A 21,660-nucleotide genomic window follows, 5' to 3' on the forward strand; every position below is an offset into this window, starting at 1 on the left:
AATGGCAAATACCGCAATGGCAAAGATAGTAACAGCCAAGCTAATGAAGGTGATTCTCTTGACAAGGTAATATACTGCTCTTAACTAACTCTCATTCCGTCATTCAGGTAATATACCCATCTACATGATATATATTTTCTGTATGTTAACTTGCTTCTTTGTGATAGTGTGTGTTTGTATATGTGTACTTAAGGCTCGTCATTCTTGTCACTGATGTTATTTCAAAAATTACTCTACATAAAGTCGTTGTGCTCCATTGATTACATGATGTTTTGTTTGACTTGTAGTTTAGTTTATTCATGTGAGGTATTTGATATGATCCCACATCAGCCAAGTATGGGATTGGTTGGTGGTTTATAAGCCTAGGTGTCCCCTCCTCTTTTGAGCTAGCTTTTGGTAGTGAGCTCTACACCTAGCTTATGACATGATACGAGCCTATTATGGGATGGGTTTGTATCAATTGGTATCAGAGCTAGCCCTACCTTTCGAGGTTCTAACGCTCGGAGTGGTGGCCTATGGAGTGGTGGCTTGGACCCAAGGAGAAGGGTGCCAACCGTGACCAACGAGGACGTTGGCTCTTCAAAGGGTGGGGTATTGATATGATCCCACATGGGCCAAGTATGGGATTGGTTGGTGGTTTATAAGCCTAGGTGTCCCCTCCTCCTTTGAGCTAGCTTTTGGGAGTGAGTTCTACACCTAGCTTATAACATGATACGAGCCTATTATGGGATGGGTTCGTATTAGTATTTTACAAATATCTTGTAGATATCGCACTACAAATAGTATAAGACCGCCCGGAACTTGCTACAAATAGAAATGCACTTGGGGATTTGGCTAGGAAGCCCGATGTCTTTGTTTATATAATTGACATTACATTGTTTGTAGAGATCAAGTGATATATCAGTATCTTCAGTTTTATGTTTGAGTTGAAAAGCATTCAATCAAGTTGAACAATTATATAAATTAAAGCTTTTCTTTTTCTTTCTGTAACATTGTGATGATACTAGTCATGGTAAATTATAAGTATTCAAGTGATATTTACAGATTATTATATGTGCTTATGTGGATTACTTTTTTCACTTATGTGGATTACTTCTTTCACTTGTTGCTATATATGACTTCCAGGCTGAGAAATTATATATGTAAGAAATATATATACATATAATGGACATAGAAGATAAATGTAGCAACTTGGGTCTGAGATGAGATGCTGGAATCTGGATAACAATTGAGAATTGGGCTAGTGAGAACGGATTAGATACTTGTGAAATCTGATTTGGTTAAAATTGGGCAACATTTGAAAAGGGCTGAACTAATAAAAAAAAAAGCATTGTAGGTTCCATATAGTTTAGATCATTTAACGGACTTTTAACATGAAAGGTAAAAAAATTAGTAAAGTGTCTCGATTGTGTTGATTAGACCACATAGTTACCTAATCTTGTCTTCCACGAGATATGGAGGAAGAAATGTGAAATGTACATGGTCTTATTCTTACCCAAAGGTAGAAATTTTGTTTCCAAAGAACCTCCGGCCATTATGCTGTCGTAAGTATTGGACAATTACAAAACGAAACTGTACCATTATGTATGAGTGAAAACAACCCGCGTGCTAACTTTTCAAACACTCCATATTCAGGCCTTCTGTTTTGTCTAAATGAATGCCCATAACTAGACAATGTTCCTTACAAAAAGATGGTAAGTTGTACACTCTATCTTCGACTTCATTCAATATTGTCTCTTGATACAACTATGAAACCATCAAGCTACTACTGGAAAACGCCGGTATTGCTTCCATGCACACAGCTGTTACACGTTTCAACACCGTCATCCTTCTTGGCCAACACTATTCTAGCCTATTCGACCTTGATACCAAAAAAGTACGAACCTTGACAGTTGTTCACGACACATGGTGTTCATCTGCACAATTTCTCCCCAACGGGACACTTCTTCATACTGGTGGCAGCTTTGATGGTTACAAGAAAATACGCATGTTTACCCCGTGTGAAACCACCTTGTCTTGTGATTGGGAAGAGCTTGAATACATTGAATTAGCACAAGGTAGATGGTATGCAACTAATCAAATACTACCCAACGGATCGGTGATCATGGTTGGTGGTAACGCCACTTTTAGCGTTGAATTATTTCCTCCAACAAAGGGTATTCGGGCTGTGAACTTTCCATTTCTTGCTGAAACAAATGATGTGCAGATGGACAATCTTTATCCATACGTTCATCTTCTCCCAAACGGTCACTTATTTGTGTTTGCAAACAATAATTGTGTATTATATGACTATACGAAAAACATTGTATTGAAAAGATACCCGGAATTAGAAGGCGGCCCACGTAACTATCCTTCTGCAGGTTCGTCTGTGATGCTGACGTTAACAAGAGATTATTCCTCTGCCACAATTGTTGTTTGTGGTGGAGCACAATATGGGGCATTTAGTGAGCGGAACACAAGTGCCCCTGCTCGTAGTAGTTGTGGTCGGATTGTTGCAACTAAAAAAAACCCGGTCTGGGAAATGGAAAATATGCCATTTGGTCGGATTATGGGTGATATGGTGATGCTTCCCACTGGTGATGTTTTGATTATAAGTGGAGCACAAGTTGGCACCCAAGGGTTTGATATGGCATCCAAACCCTGTTTAAATCCGGTTTTGTACAAACCAAATGAACCAGTAGGTTCACGTTTTATAACGCAAACCCCTGGTTCAGTGCCTAGAATGTATCATTCACGTTTTAGTTGCAGGAAGTAACCCACATTATTACTATAACTTTAGTGGTGAATTCCCAACACAACTAAAGATTGAAGCTTTTTCACCCGAATATTTGTCACCTGATAAAGAGATCATGAGACCGAAAATCATTGAGCTGCCTGTAAAGATTCACTATGGAGGTGGTTTCAACATAGTAGTAGCAGGGGAGATTCCCGTAAGGGGTTTTCCAGAGGTAAATATTATGAGTGCACCATTTGCTACACATTCTTTCTCACAGGGACAGAGGCTGGTCAAGCTTGCAGTTCTAAGTGTAGCAGCAAATAGGCCCGGGACAATCAGATTCGCGTGTATGGCACCACTGGACAGTAACGTAGCACCCCCGGGTTATTATATGGCGTTTGTGTTAGAGAAGGGCGTAATGGATGCAGCTGCTATAACATATGGCAACTTCTTTTCTGTAAATGTGAAAGTTGAATAGAGTTTCAGACTTATGTTTATTGCAGTTATTAATAATGGTATTCAAGTTGGCTAATTGAATTCAAGCAGTGTAATTGCTTTTGCAATTAGCATTCCGTTGTATGTAGAAAGCAACAGAATTAAGAAACGTTTAATGCTAAGTTTCGGTTGTATTTATATCCAGTTACAGTGTTTATACCAATTTGATGCCAGTCAGGATTGGTACTTACCAAGATAGTCGCAATGTATATGGTTCGTTTTTTAACAAGAAAACGATGCCTCTTGGTGTCACAAGTTCAGTTGGGAAAGTTAAGCACAGGTCAGTTTTGTTTGGGTTTTGGTTTCTTAGTTCCACTCTGTTTGAGCTCATAATGGGTTTATTCTTCAGTAAAGGCTTCTAAAGTTCCAGGTTTGGGGTGTCTTTAACTTCCACATATGTTTCTGCGGGTTTTGTTTCCATGTTCCTATATTCAATTTGAGTATTCCCACATTCAGATCATGAAGATAAACGTGCCCCAAGAAAGGATAACATAAAATGTGAGAAGATGAGGAGGTGGAAGACTTTGACTCACACAAGGTTTCGGGTTCAAAACTTCAAATCCGTGCGTTGTTCTTGAATCACTAATTCGGGGAAAACTAACTACTAACAAGCAGGTAAAAAAAGAATAACATAAACCAATCACATATGGACTATGTCTTTCAAAAGTCAACACACAAAAAAACACAGTAGATCACACATGAACTATTGATTTCAAAAGTCAACGCACAGGAAACACAAATGATCACCAAATTTAGACATCTAGATCTGCAAATCCAAAACAGAACATGCATGCATAATACATATGTTAAACAACATTAATCAAGATACAAAACAATCTACCACTTAAACTTGCCAAAATGATCACTATTATAACTCTTTGGAGCAGAATTCATTTGATACTCATCCTCATCATCTTCATAACTATTACCAACTTTTCTGACATCTCCTTCTGTTGGAGTCTTGACATATTCATATTCAGTTACATCATTGTATTCAGACTTTCCTCTTTCACCAGCAAAATCTCCAACCGAAAGCGGTCTATGATCATTGTCTTGACTCGTATCACGGATACTGTTTTCATAATACGAATGGCCTTTGTTTGGGGCCACATCTGTGAGGCCTGGTGCTGTTGTTATATCGACCGGAGGTTCAATAGTTTTCGGATCATGGGGTTGGGTTTCAGACCTTGAAACGAATCGGTCTCCAATGACAGCTGAGAATGAGTGTGCGTCGGATTCTTGGTGATAGTAATCAGCATCGTCTGTGATGAAAGAATCGGCTTTTGGGCGTGTTGGTGAAGGGGGTGAATATGAATCCATTGGTTCAAAAGTGTGGAAAACTCAAGGAGAGAGGTCTATTTATATGAAAGGGAATATATCCTCCTAATGGTCTTTAAAGTCTTTGCCCATCACTTACTCATCAGTCATCACCAATGATGTCTTTGGCACACCATCTCATGGGTGATCGTGATGAAGATATATGGATTTTTTTTATATACTTTATGTATGTGTGTGTATATACATGTATATTAATTAAAAAAATTGAAGTAATGAAGAAAGTGACGAGGTCCATTGGGAGTGTGCCCGTTATGTGTCGATAGAGATAGTGAGTGAAGTGATGCGGTAACTTATGAGCCCCGTTCGGAGTGCTTAAAATAGTATGTTGTGCACAAAATTTAAAATAGTACCTTGTGGCATGAATATGAAAGATGAAGTTTGAACCCTTTTCTAAAATTTTAAAAATGCCTCTCTGTACAACAATTTATAGAAATTTAATTACACTTATTCGAAAAAAAAAGAAACTTCATTACAAAGAGAAAATATATGGTAAAAACTTACATAATATATAACTCCATTGTATGTTACGTGCTATTTTCGTAAAATGAATGAATGACCCGATTAACGAGCCTTCGACAAAATCATATATACAAAAAGAGGATATATCTCGTATGTAAAGAAACAAAAGACTAGGAAAGCAAATACAGCAACCGATATTGGTGCACCTAGTGACTTGTTCTGGTATAACATAAAGAAGCTAATAACAAAAGTTAACATCATGGCCACCAAAGCATAGGAAAGTGTTTCGAGGCATCCCATCAACTTGGTAGGCAACTTCACCACCAAGTCGCGTTCAGCAAACGAGTAGTAAGGATGGATATGACGTAAAGAAGTGATGTTGAAGCGAACATCAAAGATAGTGCATCTGATGTGATAAAAGTTGTAAAAAGACTTCTGTTAATAAAGATAGGAGTACCGGTATCCTGATGGAATCCGCCAGGAACTGTGAAAGGTACTGCAAATGCTACAGTGGCTATAAGTGTTGAGACCACCATTAATTGGGCGGCTACTTCTTTCATCCATTTCTCACCTTTGGTTACTAGATCTTTGTGATTCTTTGTGAATACTTCACGGGGTGTTAGACCCGATGCATTCTTCTTTACTCGTAAAGAATAAGGGAGAATTGTCTCTACTTCCTAAGCAGGAACGAACACGCAGATTACATGATTATCATCAAGTTAAAATATAAAAAACTAGATCTACCATTTCAAAATCAACAAGGCAACTGATTTATATTAGTTACAACCTAGGTTTAGACGAGCCACCATCATTACCTGTTAGTTTATATTAGGATTGTCATCGTTGACATTTAATGACCTAAAAGATCACACACTAAGATTCATGAGTCGTAAACTTCATTCTCGAGACATATAATTACCTTGAACCACAATAGCTCTTGTTGCATTTGCATAACTACTCCACGCACGTCCTGAAGTTGGTTACTCTTTGCTCTCTCCCCGGCTAAATGCAAAGTGTTATTCCCATTTTCATCTTCAAGATGTATTACTGAATCCTTAATTGAGCCTATTTCATTTAACAAATCAAAGATACCCTTGCGACGATCTGAAACAGCTACATGAAATATACTTTGGTTATTATCATTAACCTTCCTTATTAGATCTGGATATCGACGAATGAGCTCAACTATAAATGTCTTGTTGCCATTCTTTGCAGCAACAAATAGCATTTGAGAAGAGTATTTTGGCTTTTGATCTTTCATAGTTGTTGATTTTTCATCTTCTTTCGTTTGGGTTGTACTAGCTGTTGGGTTTGTAGGGTCAGCAGGTCCTCTAAGTATGTCACTTATCTCATCCTTGTGCAATTTTAAAATACTGCTCGATAAGATTTTTAACAGCTTCAGCGCCGAATGAGCTACAGTATGTGGCTCTGTCGCATAAATAACTGCAAGAATAACATATAGCAAACAGGCAATGATTTTGGAAACTTCAAGATGCCATAATGATAACATATATTAGATAGAGTGTGTTAACAACTGAAAAAGGGAGAAGAGATATTTACCTAAATTGAGTATACTCCTGACCCGGTCTAGTAGTGTGACGTCTGCAAAATACTTGAACATCACTTGATAAAAGGATAGTTATGCAAAAAACAATAATAAATAAATCGATGAAGCATGATTATTTCATGAGGAACCAATGCAGGGGGGAAACTCCAGAGAAAAGACTGACTAAGCAAAATAAGGAATACAAGGAGTGAATTTAGTGCAGGTCAGAAAGCTTAAAAGAAGTCAAACACTGCCAGAGGTGGAAAAAATGTACATGTTGGGTAACGGGTCAAAACGAGTGAATTTAGTTAATGTCAGAAAGAGGCAGCTGAAGTCAAGCTGGGCCGACTGACGAACACTTTCGACCTGTATTTGTGAATTTCAAGAAATTTTAGAGAGTCTATGCTCTAACTTTCGTATAAAAGGAGTTAAGAGATTTTTTTCATCTAGAACCCTTAGCCGGCATTTGGGTAGTCCTTTGGAAATACTATGGTTATGGGTTTATCAGAGAGAGAAGAAAATGGGTTTATAAACCCCTATTTGGGTTTTATCAAGCATAGTCAAGGGTAACACTCAACCCAAACACACCCTTAATTAGAACGACTTCACCCTGTTTCCGTTTTAGTTACATCAGTTAAATTCAGCTCATTTGAGTTAGTAGTAGATATAAAATATAACCCATATCCAACCATTTTTATGTAATTGGGTAGAAACTGTCACCTCTAAGCCCCATCATTTATCATATCTAAAGATACCTGCCCTATGTTACAATCTCAATGCTCAAAAAAAAGAATGTGATTGGATTGTTTCTTCTAACCATAATTTTAAAGGCTTCACAATGCACCTTTCAAACTCCAAAGATAAAAAAAATATGTGCAAGACATGCATAGTAGACAAGTAAGGATCATTACTTGGGTGTGTGATTCTCCAGATACTGCTATATTGTTCTCTTCCAAAGGCATCAGGCTTTCTAGCCAAAACCCCGGGTGCATTTCCATTTGTAGCAAGTTCTGGGTAGTCTTCTACTATTCGTAGTGCGATATCTACAAGATTTTTTTAAATCACTTCACGTGGGTAAATTTTACTACAAGTACAACAACAAAGTAATATATTACTATAAACCACTAGCCAAGTAATGACAAACAATAAAAGTCAGGACTTTTGGGCAGATTCCAGTATCCGACCCATCTCTTTCTGCCGATTCCCCGGGTTGTCGGAATCTCTGGTTCAATCAAGACCAGGAGTCCCATTCATTCGTTTATGGGAGCGACTCTCTGTTCCCATTCTCCACCGGGTCATCAAGTGATTAGCCAACTCAATCCATTTTTCCATCCGATGATCTTCACCCTAGGACTGACTCTATTCGACCTGCCTTGATTGCCTAGCTAATGCTACCGTCGCAAGCAACCTTTACTAACGCTATAGTTGCAGCAAAGCAAGCTCTAGAGGGGTTTTAATGGTCCCATTTCATTTTCATGTATGGAACTTCTGATACCTGCAACAGAGTAAAAGCTGCGGTAATGCTTGCTCTCCTGGTCAATAGGCTATTCAAACCAATCCCCTAAGCTGTTACTACAAGAGCTACAAATCTGATCCTAGAATAGAAGCTCAACCAGTTTCCGGTACTCTTTCATCAGCTGTGGGATGCTTAGACGGTACTAGTGCTTGAGTAAGCGGTGCTCCCTTTCTGTTTGCAATTACCGCTGCAAAATAGTCATCCCTAAAGTTGTTTTCAAATTCAAATAGGTTGTAGAATAGGTTGTTCTCGAATAAGCTCTTTGAAAGATAACTGAATGCATTTAGTCCTTTGGGGATGGGTCTGCGCGCAGGTAGCATTTTTGAGGAAGTGAAGACGAATAGTCGAGTTGCCTGCTTGACTGCTTTCATCTCCTGATGTCAGAAAAGGTGTTCTATCGCATTCGTTTAGCTGCAAGGGCAAGGGAACCGTCAGGTTGTAGTGGTTGAAGTAGAGCCAAACAGCGATGGACTAAGCGAGTCAAATAACGCTGGTGCGAACCATGTTGGATGACGGGTGAGGGTGATAAAATAAATAAGTCCTGCTTTGCTGCCCTGCGTTAAGCAAAGTGAGTTGACTTCGTTTCAGGCCATGTTATTCAGTCTCATGGAACTAAACTCTTAGATGCAGCATGCAACCGCCTCCATCCATCGGCACACCCGCGCCAGATACACGCTTAGCCGCATTGTTCATCTTGAAAGGGAGTCGCGAGGTGCTGTCATGTCAAGCCCTATATATACTGGAAAAGAAATAAAATGAAAGCGGGAGGAATGAATCTTGGATCAAGTGGGCAACCCTTCCTTCTACTTCGGACCCCTTATTCCAGTTTCGAAAGATCCGGAAGAGAACCCGCAAGGGGGCTCACACCCACTTTCGAGAGCTAGACCAGACTTCCTTATCTGGCTTCCATTCTACTAAGGACAGCTGGCTCAGACACTGGCTTTGAGTTCGGACTTCCTTCTTTCTATGACCAGATCAGGAGCTGCATGATCCGATGAGCTATCAGCTGAGAGACTGGCTTCTTGGTTGTTAGTAACGACTCATACAGAGCAGCTTACCTTGCTATGGTGAGTTATAGAATCAATTGAGCGAAGCTACCTACTTAGCTGATCTAGTTAGAGGACTTCTTTAAAGAAGGGCTTTAATCCACAGAATTTAGTTTCCATTATAATGGTGAAAATACTAATGGTGAGATTGATTACAGGAGCTAGTTTTAAAAGAATCAATCAATCAAGCTTGGACCCGTGCAATTTATAGGCCTCCCTCAAAAGAACCAGTCCAGCAACCCGACCGGTAGGACAAGAAGAGCATCCCTGGGAGAAAGACAGCTTATTAGAGCATTGGCAGTCGATGAATTCGTCTATCAGACAATCTATCCTTAGCCTAAAGGCCCGTTAAATTAAGGGTGGTGCAGTGTGACCGGAGCAGTTGTAGAGTTTATAAATGGGATTTGAGGCGACATCCGAGTATGAGGAGATCGCACTGGATATGGCTACTCTTTACGGCAAAGGGAGCATTGCCCATAAGATAAGGCAGCCTTGGACTTCCTATTATTACTTCTAAGTGAAAGGTAGCCAGCAACAATAAAGGCATTCAGACTCATTACCTTTCTTAGCTCTCATTGAGACTCCCTTTTAGAAAGAGAAATGAACAAGAACTTCACTCATCCGGAAACGTGATTCTATGTCCTGTAAGCATCAGACTAGATCAAAAACCTGCCCTTTCTCCTCTCGACGAGTGTCATCTCCTTTCCATGTACGCTGGTTGGCTAGTGTTATGAAATAGAGAAGTCAAAGTAGAGCAAGTCCCACCTACCAGGTTAGCGGAGAGTGACTCACCTACCAGGTTACCTGATCTTATGAAGGAAGGTGCGCATGAAAGTCTTTACGGAAGACCATCAAATTACTGATTAGGAAGGTATTTAAGGAATGAACTTCTATTACAGGGATTCTTTTTATTAAGACCTTTCGGATAGATAGCCCTATTGAATGAAGGTTGAACACCAACCCGCCTGGAAAGCTAAGAGTCGGCAAAGACCTAGCTGTTGAGGAACGAAAGAAGTTGCTTTCTAGGAGAAAGAGTACGAGGAAGTCAAGTCACAGGCAAGCAACCAACAGGCTAAGAGCTATCTCCCAACCTCTCCCTTATTGACAAAATGAGAGGGATTTCTGGCAATTAGCATATAAGAATTCCTGCCGTAGAAGATCGCATTTCTGACTTGAGCACCGTCTTTAGGCATTTCAGTTCTCAGGATCTTACGAAGAAAGGCTAAAGATCGTACTGAACACAACCCTATGATATGAGTTCAGGCGAGCCAGGAAAGCACCCTGAACTCATAGGGTGAAGGCGAGGAAGCTTGAAAAAGGGGCTCCTAAACAAGAGTTTTGACTAGGTAGATTTACCCTTCTACGCCGTTTTAGGTGAGTTCGGACTCAATCATTGACCGGAGATTGGGACAGAGCGGATGGCAACTAGCTGACTTCTTCCTGCCTCTCTTTCTTTGCTGCAATAGATGAGATTGACATTGGCCTAGTTCCAATCCTTTTAGAAAAGCCCTGTTTTTGTCCATTCGGTCTTTCCATTCCTGAATCCATTCTCAATCCCGACATTTGACCTCGGCCTACTAAAGTAAAAGGCTCTTTCTATTCCGAGTTGGCCTGCACCTTTACTCTGACAAATCTCCTTAAGAATAACCAACCATGGCATTGGACGAGAGAACGTCAAGAGGCCTTTGAGGACTTAAAGGGAGCCGGATCTGGTGCCGGCCTTGCCGTCATGTTCACTGCTACTGACATATGAGAAATCGCTAGTCATCCGTTTTATCTCATTCAAGCCTTGTATGTATGTCCTGGATTTCCCTACCAGGATGAAATGACTGGACAAAAAAGGGTTATTCACTGATTATTCACCGAAGAAAGGAGAGATTGGCTTCATGCCTATTCCCAAGAAGGCCATCAATGAAACTCTTCTTTCATAGCTTGGCGAATTGCTTTCCTTTCCATGCTACTTCTTTCTTTTCCACTTCATGACTAGGAATTATAGGTCGGCATTTTTTTCATTCCATCAAGAAAGGCACCTCTGGACGTCTGCTTCAGCTTCAAGCCCTTCTAGGGTAGGGATAGGGACCATGGATCAAGGTTTCTGGTTCCCCTTCGATTTTCAACTTCGCAGTCTGGTTGAACAGCCTCCCAACGAGAGTGAGTCCAGTCCATCTTCCTTCCCTGGATATGTTGTGTCCTCTACATTCGCTTCGTCCTCCGCTTTTGACTCCTCTACTGCGCAAAGATTTTGATCCCCGTTTAGTGAGTCGTGAAAGCGCCTACCTTATGTTTAGACGTATTGGTTTCAGTGAAAAGCCAAATAGAGAGTTTTGCATGTGCCTGCTTTAGTAAGAGTAAGGAAAAAGCTTGAAAAGCGTACTTGCTTTAACAACGGAAAGAGGTTCCTTCAGTGGTTCAACTTTAGGTCTCGTTTCAGCTGCTTTTCATGATTGTGGTCTTTGATTGGGCACGGGCGTTCCTGTCCTTACTTAGAGGTCAAGTTGCCACCTGTCTATCGAAGGGGAATTTCCCAGCCTATCTCGTGTTACCGAAAGAAGGAAGAAGAATCTAATGATTTCCTTAATTCTGTGAGAAAGAAAAACCAGTTTGTTAAGAGCTGGCGCAGAGAAGCAATCAACAGAATGGGTCCCTGTTGTTCACAAGTGAAGGCACTAAACGGATCAAGATCTCGTAAATTCATTGTCTTGATTCAAATCAGAAAGAACTTCTTTCGCTATTGAAACCATGCCTGAGCTGTCAGCTTATTAGCATCCCCCTTCTGCGTTAGGAATTGTCCGAAAAGGTTCGATTGAATCCCATGCTTTCATGGTCCCTATCTCTGCCCCGGCACTGGCCGACACGCAGGTCTATTCCGCGCTTTCCTAGGTGCGCATCTCCATCTTCTAAAAGTAGGGGTGGTTGCCATAGATAGATTGGGTCATTCGTAACCAGAGCAATAACCGATGCTACAGCATAAACTAAAGCTATACGTGGCGGCCCCTAAAGGCGTAACTGACAGCAACTGTTTTATCTGCCCATCCGAGTCATCCCGGACTCCAAAAAAGCAGAGGTGAGGTCCGGAGAGTGGGACGGATCTACCTAGCCAAGGTGCCAATGTCAAGTGGTTATCCGAAGTGTTGGAATATGCTCTACCTACGGTACCTAACTAGTCTTTCTTTTCGGTAAGTAAGAATACATTGACGGATGGGAGGAACCCCTGAAGTAAACATAAATGAAGGGGCATACCCCAACCCAGGCAACCAAACAAAGAACTCAAGACACTCCCCGAGCTCTAAAATAAAGAAACTAACCTATGGAAAAAATTATTGAAATTAGATTACGATTACAAAGGCTAAAAAGAATCCAAGTTTCTACATAATCAAAAAGAGCCTAAAGATTAACCGAAACTAAGCACATACTAAGCCCAATAAGACACATTGGCCTAGATATACATGAGGCCAACTGAAAAACAGGTATACACATCAAATAAACTAGGATGAAACATAGGATTCGGTGGATGATTCGGCATCCTTTATTAATTGCGTATATAATAGTAGCCCTTCCTAAATAGTTTTTGAGTAGGCTAGGAAAGAAAGAAGAAATGATAGAGCGAAATGGGTTGGTTGCCCAAATATCTGATCTGATCATGGGGGATAGCACAAGGGCTTAAGGCATTGGTTTGCTAAATCGACATACAAGAAGATTGATTGCATCATGCATGGGTTCGAATCCCATTTCTTCCGGTCTTTTCCTACTGAACACTTTCCTGCTCAAGATAGGGTACTAGAAAGGGATCATACGAAGGCTATGTTCTTTTTTTAGATCTAGCCTGAATGACTCCTAAACTAAAGGTTTTCATTATATCTAAAGTGTGCAGTGAGGGATCTTTATATTATAGGTAGCCAGTCTTTACTCACTCGACCCAAGAAATGCCCAAAAAGTCCCATGCCTTTCTTGGTCGGACCAAGCCAACTGGCGATTTCCGACAAGTCTTTCCTAATTTTTAGAGCAAGAAGCGGAACTACAAGAAAGCTTTCTTTATCTTTATGGATAACCAATTCATTTTCAAATATAGTTGGGAGACTTTACCCAAGAAATGGGTAAAAAAATGGAAAGATCGGAACATGGGAATAGCTCTGATACCAATACGGACTGCCCATTTCAATTGTTGTGCTTTCTTAAATTGCATACCTATACAAGGGTTCAAGTTTCGATGGATATTTGCGGAGTTGATCATCCCTCTCGAAAACGAAGATTTGAAGTGGTCTATAATTTACTGAGTACTCGGTATAACTCACACATTCGTGTACAAACCAGTGCAGACGAAGTAACACGAATATCCCCGGTAGTCAGTCCATTTCCATCAGCCGGCCGGTGGGAGCGAGAAGTTTGGGATATGTTTGGTGTTTCTTTCATCAATCATCCAGATCTACGCCGTATATCAACAGATTATGGTTTCGAGGGTCATCCATTACGAAAAGACCTTCCTCTGAGTGGATATGTGGAAGTACGCTATGATGATCCAGAGAAACGTGTGGTTTCTGAACCCATTGAGATGACCCAAGAATTTCGCTATTTCGATTCTGCTAGTCCTTGGGAACAGCGTAGCGATGGATAATTCAGAATCAGAATAGGTCCAGGGGACAAATCAATAGGAAATGTAATTTGCTTCGTAAGAATAAGAATTCACTTCTATGAAAGACTTTCACGGGAATTGTCTTGGTCGTCGGATATCATTGAGAAATAAATAGAAAGAAGTGTTATCGCCTGCAATTATTCCCAGTATGGAATGAGTAAAGAATCAAGCTACAAGTCTCGATCTATACGAAAGGCACTGGTTTTTTCTTTCTTTCGATTTCATTGATAGCAGAATATCCTGACTCTATAGGGGCGTTAGCGCTTTACTAATAGAAAGAATAAAAAAGGGGCCTGAAAAACGTAATAGGCTGTGCTGCTACTCTAGGCTCGCTTCTTCAAGCTCCGCCCCTTATTGAAAACGAAACTAACGAGCAATCAAACAAACTAAAGCGCTAACGTTATATTACTTAGTAAAGCAACCTTTCGCGTTAGGCGCTCACTTTTTTTTGTCTGGGTGGAAGCTGGCGACGGGGCTTGCTTAACCGGATACACAGAATTGGGATCTCTGTCACATTCAAATCTTTTTATCAGGAAAGCCTCGCTTATTCAATTCAAAGGGCTGATTATTTAGAACCCTTTTTGCTCATAAGATAAGTAAGAAAGCGTTGGTGGGATCGGCGGGATGATGATGAGTATATAAATCAATAAAGAAGAAATGGCAAGATAAATTGAATATCGATGGAGGTGCATTGCCGATGTGGAAAACAAGGATTCTCTACAATGACACTGTAGACCAATTGAAAGGGATGTAGCGCAGCTTGGTAGTGCCTTTGTTTTGGGTCAAAAATATCACGGGTTCCAATCCTGTCATCCCTACCTATTCTTCTTCTCTGGGCAGTCACAAGGGATCCATTGAGATCGATTCGGACATACATCATTTTCATTCTATGAGACTATATGCATGTTTAGTATTGGGGGTACAAAAAGAATCCTTTTCTTTTTAGTCGTATCTACTGTGATAAGAAAGCGTTCTTAGTTCAGTTCGGTAGAACGTGGGTCTCCAAAACCTGATGTCGTAGGTTCAAATCCTACAGAGCGTGATTTTGTTCTTGTTAGGTCTAATTAGAATTCAATAACTTCACTCACTTGAACAGCAACCTGAATTGAACCTCCTGCGGATAAAAAAAAGGAGGAAGTCAATAAAAAAAAGATGTTAATGAATCAAAGGTCCAACTGATCGCCGCGTCTGTATTGTAAATATGCAGTTACAAACAATCCAGCCAAAAAGTAATAGGAATTAGACCTAACACGATTCCAAATAGAAAAACTTCAAGCATTTCGATTTATTTGAAAGGGGAAAAATATAGGGTTCCAAACCTAAAGAAACATCCGAATCGCCCAAGAATCCAATGGAACTAGATGCCAGAAGTGTCTCGACAGGTAAGGTATGAAAACTTCCCTTGGTGAAAGAACTTTCTATACATATCTAAATGGGCATATCACACTGGATGACTAGGAACGAAGGAAGGATAAAAGAGTGGTGTAAGGAAAGCGAAAGACACACGACAGAAAGGTACATAGTTGCTTTACCGATAGCGAGAGAATTAAGAAAAGCTACAGCGCTGGAAGAGCGTAGGGAGAGGATGAAGGCTTAGTTAGAACTTCTGAGGTACGATAGCTAGAAAACTCCTGCGCTTGCTATTCCAATAGGAATGGAGAATGACATCGGGACGAGCCGCATCCAATTAAGATTTAGATGTTTGAATATTAGCTCTGTAACTCAATTCTCTTATGCCTGCTTTACCTCAAATTCCCTTTCTTTAGAATGATACCTTTGTCTATTGAATCCTCTGTCCTATCTTTCCTGTTTCAGATCCAAAGCTTGTACTTGTGAACTGTTGCTGAGTCTGGTTTAGGTATAATCATGAGGGTTGCTAAACTGTGTTTTTTAAGGCCTGGTCATAGAATTAGTTTGATAGACTGTGTTCATGGATGCTATGTAAAAACAAAGGTTTGGAATAACAACCTGCGCTCAATTGGTTAAGTTCTTTCGTTAGGTTCATGAGGAGTTAGAGGCGGACATGTTCCCATGCAGTATGTAAATCACAAATAAGTTGTTGGGGCTCTTTGAATAAAAGTTGTTGCTCTTGTTGGTATACAGGCCGGCTAATAGAATAGTATGGGAAATCTGGAAAAGAGGAGTAGACAATCTGGGATGTACAGGCCCGGCCCGACGCACGAAGCAGGAGGAAATCGGTACCCCGCGAGTCTGTCAAAGAGCTTGGGTAAGCATTCAAAGCAAAAGCAGTCTCCTTTCACTCCCACTTTCAGACAATGAATTCACTACCCTCCTCCCCATGGGTCGCTCACTCCTATGAATAGATATTCGTTGTGTATGTATTTATATAGAATAAAATTGAAAAGAAAGGAGAAGCTACTGGCGAAAAACACGCTGAAGCCTTATGTGTCAGTAACACTATCTCACGCGGGATCTTTCTTAGGAGGAAGTTTGTAAAAGATTGGTAGCTACTTTCAGGTGTAAAACCGTAGTGGTTTCAAGGGAAATGCATGAGAACGGCAAAATTAATATATTACTATAAACCACTAGCAAGACACCAGAGGTCAAGATACAACATCTAGAAATACAACAAAGTACAAATAGGTTTACTTGACTATGCTATGCTATGCTATGAAACCGTAAACCAAAAACTAAGCATCAACATTTGGCGTCGCATTTTCTCGAAAGAGAAGTAGACAAAGATCGCCACATAGAAACGTACATAAAAGAAAATTCTAAATAATATGGGAATGTAAACATGCAGAAACATAAGTCTGTTAACAGAATAAACCAAATGAAGGTAGAGATTAGACAAATAACCGAGGACTATAAATCTTGGTTTTCTTTCTTCATCTTTCAGCAGGGTAAAGGTTACAACATATTTTCAACATAAATAGAAGGCAAAACAACATGTGGCAACTTGAACAACTTAACTATAGGCTCGCCATCCGTAAGTGCACAAAATGTTGCTACTAAAAACATCCCAAAAAATATCACTTTACACTAAAAATCCCATATAATCCTGTCAATAAAATTTAAGATTGTACTAACATTTAAACAACAATTGTAATAAACAACAATTGTAATGATGCTACTATTACCATCTAGCCAGAACTAACTGGAGATGGGTGAAAAATTATCAAGCCTGAGTGCCGGCCATGGCCTTCATCTGAATGTGATTCGTATCAGTAGTGACACCAGTTGATGTTGGTAAAGCTTCATAAGAACCAAATCTCCTTATCCCAACAACTTTACCAGTCACAGCATAGACCACGATTAGGATAAGGAGCACAAAAAAGACATAAACCACAAACATGAGATCTAAAATGGCGATAGCCCTCAACTTAGAATCTTCAAGATCACACTTAGTTGATCCCTCAACACCACGCACAACATCTAGCAGCTTATGGCAACCATCGGGTACAAAAGCATCAACATAAAGAGACAAACCCGTCTGAAGAGACCAGAGTCCCTGAAGACAGATTGAGGCCCCAAGACCAACATCAGCTACAAACAGCCTCGGATTGCAGGCTAGTATAATACATAATACAGCAGATAAAGCTGAAACTGTGGCAGAGACGGAATCACATTTTGCCTCGAGGTCAGACGTTTGTAAGGAAGCTGCAGAAGAAGAAATCATGTATTGAAGAAAGAATATAGCGGATGCCGTCCCAAAGAAGAGATCAGGTGGGAACGGGAGGAGATTGGTGGTTTCAGAGATAAGGTGGGACACTGCAAGGATAAGAAAAAGGATAACGACACCTGCAGATTGAAGGGATGTGAAGTAGTGGACAGGGGTTCGGCCTTTTACTAGGGGGTCAGAGTCGAAAGAGATTGCGGTTTGGTGGATGAAGGCAATAAGTAGACATGTGATGATAAGGTAGAGTTGAAGGTGTTTGGTGAATTGTTGATTATTAAATGTGAATGGATGGTAGGGTTTCGCAATGTAATCTCGAGGGGACCTAAGGTGGTTCCTGGTTGTGCAGATGAGGTGGTATAGCCCTAATGATACCAATGCTGAGGAAGTGAATAAATGATACAGCAAACCCGACATTTTTTATGAACTATTAATCACCCTTTTTTCTTTAAAACTAGAATATGTAACAGAGGCACAAACTGAAATAACATCCACCTTTCAATAAGTCGAGCCTGCAAGTAAGAAAGTTTAATTAGTTCATTAATTCTACACTGAAGACCCCAAAATCAACTCTACAGCGTTGCTATGTAAAACATATATAAGTCTTATATCGGTATTATAACCATCACAATCATGGCTTAATCCTACAAAGAAATCAAGTATGGCCCTAAATGAATTATAATAATGATTAATGACAAGGTAATGACTACATTATCACAATCAAAAGAGACGTTTCTATCATCCAAAATCGACCAAGCTTAAGATTTTTTGTTTTAAGATGGAAAAATAACAAATGTAAGTTGGTGCAGAAATCAGATATAATCATAAAAAGTCTTTCAAAATTCGAATAACCAACAAGCAGCATGATGTAAACTATAATTGACAGCATCTAAACTATAGCGTACATCGGTACTTCTTGCATACAACAACTGACATTAAACTAACTTCACAACGCCTAATGTCACGGATACACGACTTGGATACACGATCTCAATACTACTACTAGTACTATCACTACATATTAACAAAAAACAATATGTACAATTTTTCATGAATCGGATAATCAACGAGCATCGATAGGCCTAAAATTGCGTCTAAAGTGTTGACAACATCATGAGGGACCAAGTCAAAGTGATCAAAACAGATGATCAAATATAACATAGGCACCAGATCGTTGGGCGATATCAATTATTAACAAATATGGTCACAGACAAACAAAGGAACATTATACATAGATCCGATGTTACAATAATAATCACATAAATAAATTATTACAAATTACAATAATTATAATAACAATATTAATAAGCATATGATTTTAAAAAATGGAAATAACAAAAAAGAATGGGGGTAAGATTTGGTACCTGATCGAGAATCTGGTTGGGTTGAATTGGTACGCAGCAGCTGGTGTGAATACTGAATATGTATTTTTTTTGTGATATAAACAAGGAAGGAAATGATGGGGTTTTTTTATTATTTATTATTTCTTTTAGGTTTTCGGGAAACCAAAAAAATTTGAATTTAGGGAGCGAGTGAAGTGGGTGGACTGGTGGAGTGGTTGGGTAGGGTATTCTTGGTTCCGAGTTCGGACCAAGGTTCAGGGCAGGTTGTTGTCTGAACTGGGTCTCTAGCTTCTTCTTTTTTTTACCGTAAATTTGGGTTCAGTAACATGTTTTTTTATATACTCGACTCCAATTTCATAGGAAACTCATTATGATAAAATCATTGTCTTTATTCCTAAGAACATTTTCCACACGTCAGGATTTGAACCCAAGATTTTTAATCTTAGACTCCAACTTATACTAATCGATCCATTAATGATTGGCAACTGGGTCAATATCTAGCTAACAAAGTCATGGACTACCGGTTCTAAATGCCAACATGTTGTATACTCGAGAGTTGATCAATTAATATTTATACATCTTCACTACCTTATAAAATTTATAGTCGTGTGTTTAAAAGTCTAGGAAAAAAAAACATGAGAAATCATCTAATTGTCTTTATATATTTAATTTACAAGTTTTATATTTTTTAAAATATCTATACTGTCACTTTTATATCAATTACCACTACCAATGGTCATTACCCCATCAACAGATCAACAATATACCTTTGCATTTAGGCATCCCCAGTAGCATTAAACTATCAATGACTTTTTATTATTTCCACACTACTAGTTTATAATATTAAATTGAAAATATTAGATAAAGTCATATTAATATAATATATTTATAAGTTGGTGTGAGTGCACTTGAGAAAAAGTCTTTCATCAAATAGGTTGAGGATTCTCAACCTTTTAAAGTTATTTTTCCCAATGGTAAAAAGCTTTATAATGACTTATTAGTATAAAAAAACCTTTTACTCAACCTACCGTTGTGGATATTCACCCTTCTACTGTTTTAATTACTCAAATGTCAGATTGTCAAAATACTAATATACTCACCCCAACACAATGGGCTCCAATATCGTGACTATTGAATTGGAATCCAATTGGGCTTCGACCTTCTGTACAAGGGGAATTAGGATTTGGGCTTTCAGGTTTTGCATGAACTTTGATAAAAAAAAAAACTTAGGGCTCGGAATGAAAATGGGAAAGGCAAATATAATGCTATGAAATGCAATGGGTATTTCATTACCTTTGATGTTGCTTGGTTGTGTTGGTTTATTTTACCAACATATATATTGTATAAAAGTTAATTTAATAAGTATACAAATTATTATTAATTTTAAAAAGTCTTCTACTTATATCTATATATTTTTTGGTATATCAACATTAATTAAGTATAGTATTATTAAAATTAAAACAATGCGTAAATTAATATTACATATATTATTAATATATATATATTTAAACAATGTGTATAATGTAGACTATAATTGCATGATCGAGAATAATGGGACATGGAGGAGGCGCATAAATGACAATAATGGTATTTGTTTTTTTGTTTTTTTTATGAAACATGGGTAATGATAGTTATTACCCACAATTTAGTATAATGACTCATTGCCTAATTTTAGTATTCATTAACCACCTTTTCTTAAACCAAGCATAATTATTCATTATGTTAGTTATTCCTTACCCCTAAATACCCCCAACCAAGCACCTCCTTATTGTTTTCATGTACTATTGAACATGTTCCAAATTACATTGTACTACATAATCCTCAAACACGATTGTGTTTTAATGTATTACCTACCAACATTTGTTATTCTCTTGTTTCATTACTAAGTCTTCTTATGGAATTTCATTCTATAATCATAAACTTAAGCTAAAATATATATCCTTCAACTCAGCAGTTTTGGATAATAGAAGTTTACTCCTTTGAGGGAGTAGTAGGGGTCCCCCCCCCCCCACCCCCCACAAAATCAGGTATTTAAAATAGGCATTTCTAATTCGAGTGAGCTCTTTAGCGCATACCCGGTTAAAATAACGTATGCTAGACCTCTCGCTGTCGAATCGCGACATGAAGTTTCCAACAAAATTTACTTAAAAAAAAAGAAGTTTATTCCTTCATAACGGGCATATAAAACCTTACGTTTGATAACTTTAATTAGTTAATAATGAGATAAACCTTGAAGAGGACCCACTTAACTACTAGACAACAAATTAAATTTTGATTGAACATTCTCTAAGGGTGATGATAACCGATCCATACACTCATTACTCACTTTCAACTTATCACCTTATGCCACCTCAAATCTATCTCTTACTCACCACTCACTCAAATTTTGTTAGCATTGTCACTACTCATCCACTCACTACAATTTTATTTTTATTTCTAAAACTAAAATTCCATTAAACATAAAAAAACGTTACATAATTCATTAAAACCATAAAATACCTTACATAATACCAAAAAAAACATAAAATACCTTACATAATACCAAAAATAAACATAAAAAAAAACTTACACAATACTAAGAAAAAACATAAAACAAACCGTACATAGTAAGAACTATAAAAAAAAATTATATATTTTGGTTGTTGTTTCCCATTTTAAGAAGTATAGAAAGTGTGTTAATTGTGTGTTTACTGTGTAGTATGTTTGTGTGTAGTATATTTATAAAAAAACAAAAGGGTAGCTTTGAACGGTCAAAGTAACCGTTCGCTCGTAGATTGATGGACCACTCACTTCCCTCATCGCGTCGTCCCACCACTCAAAACGCTCCATCACGCGTGTTCCAGTGTCGACGGCGGTATTTAGGGGTGTTGAAAATAACCAAACCCAAATAACCCGACCCAACCCGAATGGGTTTGGGTTATTCAGTTTACGGGT

General features: G+C 38.8%; 2 protein-coding genes, 1 non-coding gene and 2 pseudogenes across 3 annotated transcripts; 3 read left to right on the forward strand and 2 right to left on the reverse strand.

Moving 5' to 3' along the window:
* The first annotated feature begins 1 nt into the window (after nucleotide 1).
* Nucleotides 2-3,302, forward strand: LOC122604483 (annotated as a pseudogene).
* A 1,721-nt stretch (nucleotides 3,303-5,023) lies between these two features.
* Nucleotides 5,024-6,420, reverse strand: LOC122606190 (ankyrin repeat-containing protein NPR4-like). Its single transcript, XM_043779151.1, has 2 exons — nucleotides 5,928-6,420; nucleotides 5,024-5,685 (listed from the first exon to the last, which is right to left on the reverse strand). The coding sequence occupies exons 1-2, from the start codon at nucleotides 6,267-6,269 to the stop codon at nucleotides 5,326-5,328; spliced, it is 702 nt and encodes a 233-aa protein (XP_043635086.1). The 5' UTR covers nucleotides 6,270-6,420; the 3' UTR covers nucleotides 5,024-5,325.
* Nucleotides 6,421-12,674: 6,254 nt separating this feature from the next.
* Nucleotides 12,675-13,955, forward strand: LOC122605986 (annotated as a pseudogene).
* Nucleotides 13,956-14,714: 759 nt separating this feature from the next.
* Nucleotides 14,715-14,788, forward strand: TRNAW-CCA. Its single transcript has one exon. It is a non-coding gene; the product is annotated as a tRNA-Trp (tRNA).
* Nucleotides 14,789-16,553: 1,765 nt separating this feature from the next.
* Nucleotides 16,554-18,959, reverse strand: LOC122605090. The gene is made up of 2 exons (XM_043777967.1): nucleotides 18,748-18,959; nucleotides 16,554-17,895 (listed from the first exon to the last, which is right to left on the reverse strand). Exon 2 carries the CDS (start codon nucleotides 17,798-17,800, stop codon nucleotides 16,886-16,888), a length of 915 nt encoding a protein of 304 aa, XP_043633902.1. The 5' UTR covers nucleotides 17,801-17,895; nucleotides 18,748-18,959; the 3' UTR covers nucleotides 16,554-16,885.
* Between the last annotated feature and the right edge of the window lie 2,701 nt (nucleotides 18,960-21,660).

The sequence above is a fragment of the Erigeron canadensis genome, chromosome 6 (assembly GCF_010389155.1).
Source record: "Erigeron canadensis isolate Cc75 chromosome 6, C_canadensis_v1, whole genome shotgun sequence".
In the NCBI taxonomy this organism is placed as follows: Eukaryota; Viridiplantae; Streptophyta; class Magnoliopsida; order Asterales; family Asteraceae; genus Erigeron; species Erigeron canadensis.

What these genes read in the sequence shown, in the direction of transcription:
- LOC122606190 (XM_043779151.1), bottom strand. Translation starts at nt 6,269, where the DNA reads ATGAAAGATCAAAAGCCAAAATACTCTTCTCAAATGCTATTTGTTGCT. An exon ending in AAGAGCTATTGTGGTTCAAG is followed by an intron (nt 5,686 to 5,927) that starts GTAATTATATGT and finishes GTTCCTGCTTAG; the next exon opens with GAAGTAGAGACAATTCTCCC.
- LOC122605090 (XM_043777967.1), bottom strand. Translation starts at nt 17,800, where the DNA reads ATGTCGGGTTTGCTGTATCATTTATTCACTTCCTCAGCATTGGTATCA.